This window comes from Colletotrichum higginsianum, chromosome 11 (genome assembly GCF_001672515.1).
Source record: "Colletotrichum higginsianum IMI 349063 chromosome 11, whole genome shotgun sequence".
Classification (NCBI taxonomy): Eukaryota; Fungi; Ascomycota; class Sordariomycetes; order Glomerellales; family Glomerellaceae; genus Colletotrichum; species Colletotrichum higginsianum.
Genome location: NC_030963.1, coordinates 249,698 through 255,697, shown reverse-complemented (window position 1 = coordinate 255,697; position 6,000 = coordinate 249,698). Strand labels below are relative to the sequence as shown.

At 51.6% G+C, this 6,000-nt stretch overlaps 1 protein-coding gene across 1 annotated transcript; it reads right to left on the bottom strand.

Annotated features, from left to right (window-relative positions):
• Positions 1-1,933: 1,933 nt before the first annotated feature.
• Positions 1,934-2,865, bottom strand: CH63R_14440 (reverse transcriptase and RNase H; the record flags this gene model as incomplete). The annotated part of the gene is made up of 2 exons (XM_018309414.1): positions 1,934-1,956; positions 2,364-2,865. 2 exons carry the CDS (start codon positions 2,863-2,865, stop codon positions 1,934-1,936), a joined length of 525 nt encoding a protein of 174 aa, XP_018150657.1.
• Between the last annotated feature and the right edge of the window lie 3,135 nt (positions 2,866-6,000).

Below are 6,000 nucleotides of genomic sequence, written 5' to 3'. Positions count from 1 at the left end.
AGAGTGGATGGAAATGGACTGGACTATGGCCTGTCTCTATGGCGAAGCCTCTTATGAGCTCATTACTGCTCCCATCAACACCAGGGCCATTAGATCAGGCCTGCAAAGGGCAGTCTGGAGGCAAGGAAGCTGAGGGATGGGCATCTGCGTCATCTGCAGTGGTGTGGTCGACGCCAAGGAAGATGAAGGATCTGGCTGGCCAACTGAAGCTATTCACAGAGCTGGATAATGACGCCAGTACTCAACGCCTCCTTTTCATGAAGGTGAAAAAAGGGTTCAGTGAAAAGGCATATGAGCTGGCAACTGCCCAGCACAAGCTGGAGCTTCTGCAGGCCCAAGTGGCCAATACTGCAGTGAGGAAAAGGAAGGCAGTCCAGCTGGATCCTAACACTAAGTTTGCCACTATCTCAGACGTGCAGAAGGTGCAGGTTGAGGCTGGTGAAAAAGAGGATACTGCAGGTGAATCCAGCGAGTCTGATTTACCTAGTGAAGCTGAAGACTGTATTGTAGTGGCATCTAGAAGAGGGCAGTAATTAAGTGAAAATGGTGGTGATGTTGGAGATGGCTTCATTTTTGGGGGGGCCAGATGTGGGGGGGGGCCAGATGTGGGTATGTTGACTTACTATGTAGCTTGAGCCCGAACCACCGAGGCTCTTTTTGCCTGCGGCGCAAGCACTGGCTTGCTTTCACCCGCTTTTCGTCCTTTCCGGCGGTGATTACTCCTTAATGCGCTGGTGAGTATCATCGAATATGGGTCCGTTGTGGGGCGTTATTTGGTGACGCCGGTGAGCTTCACAAAAACCTGAAAGCTAACGGCGTCGATGCGGGCGCCGCCAGCCACTCCAACCGGAAAGGCTAGAATAGAGAGGCACGCGTCGTCTTGGTCCCCTGGATCAACAATCTCTTCCAACTTCGTCTTGTCCGTTTTTAGCTTTTGAAACAGTCATGACTTCGCAAATCGCGTCAATCTTGGAATGGGTGCCGCTGTCAAAGGCCGTGGTCGGAATAGTATCTTAGCAGGAGCTTCCTTGCGCAGCTGTCGTACGTAATAGCTTAGCTGCGACAATTGAGATGAATGGACAACTTCCTCAATGCACAGGTTGGCTGCTGCTCAGACTTTTGGCGAGGTGCGTCGAGCGGCCTAGTTGGCTGATGAGGGACATAGGACTGGTGGAAGATGCACGCAGGCTTGTCTTTCGATGAGCGAGGGGGGATGAGCGTGTAAGGCCGAATGGTCCCAAGAAGCACCTTGGCCAGGTTGGCGGCTAATTTCGGAACGTCGCCAAGGCCCTCCCACAGGCCGGGTAGGACATGGTTCAAACTTCATGCCAGGGTGATGTGACAGGCCCCGTCGAGCTTTTGCTTCCATGCTTCGTGCCAAACCGGGGCTGGACCTGTCACTGCCTCAGCAGAAAGTGCGAAATACGTAAAATTCCAACAAGGCCAGCCCATATAATTCCGTCGGGGCCAAAGGCCGGACCAGATACCATGGTCCCAAGCCAAGTCTCTTAATGGCATGAGTTTCTGAATTGGCGGCTAGCGGAGCGTTGGCACTGTTGGTCCGACAGTCTACCTACTGCAAAGGCGCCGCCGTTGGAATAGCAAAGCCGTCAGTGCAGCTGGTCGTGTTGCTGCCAAACCTCCTCAACGATCGGAACGACTGATGATTTGCAATGCACATTTCCGTATGCCACTCGCTTCTTGTGTTCCATTCCCTTAAGCCGAAATGGCTGCGCCCTATACCTACCTCTCTTGCAAATCGCAATCGGCGACGTGTACGGTACCACGACCGGGCCGCCCGTCGGCTGCAGACGAACTTGCTTGCAATTGAGCACGAGGAGGACACACCAGGGTAGGGAAGCACGCTGTGGTAGCAGAAATGACAAACTTGGGCCCCTCAATTTCTGTCCGGATGCCGTTTCGTTGACGCGTCTCAATCCGGCGGCGGCCGTGGTCCTAGTGCGTAGGTTATGAGTAGGACGCAGGCACACGCCAGAAATCCGGTCCTGAGACCTGTCCCTGGCCTCGAATTGCCGATGCATTGCCGAAGCATGCATAATGCGGTGGTCACGCTTCCATGCATTATCTTGCGGATAACGTATGCGCGCGCTTCTCGGGACATTTGCTTCCATTTCTCTAGTTACTGCTGGTTGAGCCGGTTGAGTTGAGTTGACTCAGTATCCTAACCAATGCCATACAATCCTCCGGCGGTACCAGACCGTCACAGTCCGGCCGCCCAAGAAAGTATAGCACCGTTTGCGCAGCCCTGATTGCGTCCTCGGCTGACAGTAGTTGGACACCCAGCTCTCCATCGCTCGCGGCCGTTGTGTCGTCGTCTACCCCCGACGTCCGAGCCGTCTGACCTTTCTTTCTCTTGACGGAGCGTTCCGCCTTTTCAATTATTATGTTGCTCTGTTCCGGGATGTCTTTCACTTCGGGGTACTTCTTTTTGAGGGGGTCTACTCTCATGCTTAAAACGTTCGGGGCCTTAGAGGGGAAGGACTTGAAGCGGTTCTTGTAAGCCCCTTTAGTGACCTTCCACGGTTCGTTGCTCAAACGAGCATTCAAAATGAATCGCTTCTCATCTTCCAGATGGCTATACCCAGGAGACGAGAGTACTTCTGTCGACTTGTCTGGATTACTGGACTCTTCATGACGAGGCGTCTCCGGTTCATCCGAGTAATGTTGAAATGTTGAGCTGAAACCAGGCGGGGGCAGGTAGTAGTAGGGAGGAGTTGGCTGGGAATCGTCGCAGCCATTAAAGAAAGGATGATCAAGTCTTGAGGTTGTAGATGGCCCGACTGACCACGAAGACCAGTCGAGGGGTAGAGCATTCTGCTGAGTTCCGCAATGTTGTTCTGCCATGCTTGCGCTTACGTGAGTTTGGAAATGCTGGTGAAAGTGGACGGTCGAGTGATCGTTCGGCACGAGGCCCCTAAAGGAAGATAAAGGTCAACATTCGGGCTCAGACTGAGCACGCCGATGCTGCAAGAACTACCTGAAGGTAGAAGCATTATGTGCGGTAATATCACAAACCATTCCCTCGGGTGTCAGTTGCGAGGATGGGGCAAGCTGTGCGCTCGTTGGCCACGTCTTGAAAGATCATGAATTGTACTGTTAGGAATTGTCTGCAAGGGTGCAGGTACTTGATTCAAGCAAGTTGACCACGGGAAACCGCGAAGTTGCGCTTGTTGGTCCTCTTTTCATCAGCAACACGTCACCCCCTCGACCTGCAGTCGCGCCGCACTACAAACAGGGCAGACTGCCCGAGTGTGGTGCGGCGCGATGGCCGAGAACTTAGAAGGGACATGGAGCAGAATGTATTCTCCAATTCCAACCGGACTCGGTTCGGTGGCGGGCGCATTTTATCTGTCCCAATGAAAGCACAGATGGCAACCGCGGCCTCCGTCCATCTACTTGTGCTGGTTCCTGCGGAGGGCGGAAGGCGCGTCCATGCGCTGCCAACATCTCGAATCAACAAGATATTTCGGTTAATTATGGAGCCCGTTTCGCAGTACTGCTTGCGAATACTCGCCGGGTGCTCTAGCCAGTCCCAAAACCAGTACGAATAGTGACGGCCTGGATTCCGGTGCCTGCACTAGTACCGGGGCCTCCTCCTCGTGTTGGCCGTCTCTTTTTACAAAGCCTTTCCACCGGATCTCGTCATCGGACGGTCAGTCGCCTTTCGCGACATCAACGGCGTCTTAGCAGCTCCAGGGGTCCCTTGTCACCTGGCGACTTTTCTCCATCGCCGGGGTCCCGTTCAGTGCTCGAAACGGCCGCAAAGCGGCCTGTTTCCCGCCGGGCGGTCCGATTACGAAATTACGAACGCTGCCAACGCAATCCATGATCCCACAAAGGATGTCCCATTTTTCTTAAGGTGGGCCACTCGTTATGCATGTACGTTACGGACGTGACTTACCTGTAATGTGATGGTTATCCAGAGCTCACCCTGTAACAGCACTTTTGCGTGCATCCATGATCCCACCCAGAATGTCCCCACTTTCCTAAGTTGGGCCACTCGCTATGCATAACAGTTGGCCTTAATGGTGGTGGTGGCGGCGAACTTGTTGCGAGTCCATTTTGCCTATATAAGTTGCTCAGGATGGCGCGCGAGATGCAAGCCCGCCTGACTATGATGGAGACCTCATCTGGTGCATGAACAAAGCCTCGAAAATGATCCAACAGGCAGAATCTCAGAGTTCCCAGGACACGTCGTTTCTGCCGCCCTCTTCGAACTTCCCACCTTACAATAACCAACAGCAAGGCCCCGCCTGCCGTTTCGAATCCCCCCAAGACGTCTCTGAGTCGACAGATCTCCAGCTTCTGGATAGCCTGACCTTACATTGTGCTGAAGAGGGCTCTGATTGCGCCCAAGACTCGGCACTTGACCTCTCGACCTCTGACAACCCGTTTCTGGGCGAGGAAGACCGGTTCATTGTCAGCGCCCGTGCAAAAGGACGCCCATGGTATGAGATCCAAACGCAATACGAAGCACGATTCGGCGCCTCACATTCTTCGACACGGCAAGCCCTGGCTATGAGACTTTCTCGTCTAAAGAAAAAATACCCAAAGCTAAAGGCAGTCTTGGGCGATATGAAAATGATCCAACAGGCAGAATCTCAGAGTTCGGCACTTGACCTCTCGACCTCTGACAACCCGTTTCTGAGCGAGGGAGACCAGTTCATTTTCAGCGCCGTTGCAAATGAGATCCTAACGGAATACGAAACACGATTCGGCGCCCCACGTTCTTGGACACGGCAAGACCTAACCATAACAGTTTCTCGTCTAAAGCAAAAACACCCAAAGCTAAAGGCAGTCTTGGGCGATATGGGGGGGGAGAAAGGGGTCCAAGGATCATCGCAAGGCGACGCCATCGCCCATCGCCGCTGCGCAGACCCTTCTTAACTTTCTCGGCCAGCCAGGCAATAGCAAGTTAGTGTCCTAGGCTGATTGAGGAGTCGTTAGAATCATTAGCCAGCTCTACGGGGGTGAATTTATTTGTTGAGAGGACTATACAAAGCAACTGTAACACAAAATCAGAACGTGACTCGCTCTAAGAGCAAATGCATTACTGCACGTCGGCCTGCAATGGCTACTTATGTTCTTTACATCCACACCTAACCTTATTGAGACGCCGCAAGTCAGTGTTGCAAAGGGTTCCATGTAACTATAGAGCAAACAATTAAATCTTATCTTTGCAATAGTGGGCCCGTCGACGATGACTCTGCTCAATGCATTCAACTGTTTCCTAGGACTGCAGAAAATGGAATCCAAAACGGAATCAAAGGACTTCCTACACTGTAGTATCCTTAAAAATAAGCTAAATGCCTCCAGTCCAAGGGAATATCTTTTTTAAGCAACCGGGAATCAACATCTAGTAAACCTAAATAGCTGCGTAGCGATAATTAGAATTAGAATACAGCTTAGACTTAGCTAAAAGTTGAAATAAAAACAGTAAGGGCTTCAAACATACTAATAGCCTCGCTGCGTATATTTCAGCCCTAAGCGTAAACCTTCTCAACAGTGGCTAAAATATTTCTATAGTTCGGGTCCTTCCGAAACAGCTTGACCCGAGTCTCTAATTAAGAAATTGTTAAATAACTGATAAGCATAAGCGTTAGAGCCTAATATTTACTCTAGCTATCTTCTTTTGCTTAAGGGAAGTGAAAGTCGCTTGTAGGCAACCTGTTATGTAGTATCCCTGTGGATCCTGCGAGTTACAGCTGGCTATAGTTGTGTGTTCTAAGCTTGACGTGCTGATGAAATGGATTGTGGCAGAGCTAACGCTGGTGGCCAAAGAGCTGTTATGGCATCTGAGATTCGTACAAACAGGGATCACGCTGCGATCGGTAGCAGCCTCTGTCAAGCTATCGAATTCAGGGGGCCCACTGAAGTTCTTGGATTTGCACTAGGCCTTAATACTCTTGCACATTTTATTATTCCAGACATACCAGTTATGTCGCGTATAGGGGTCCGATATATAGGGTCAAAACGGTC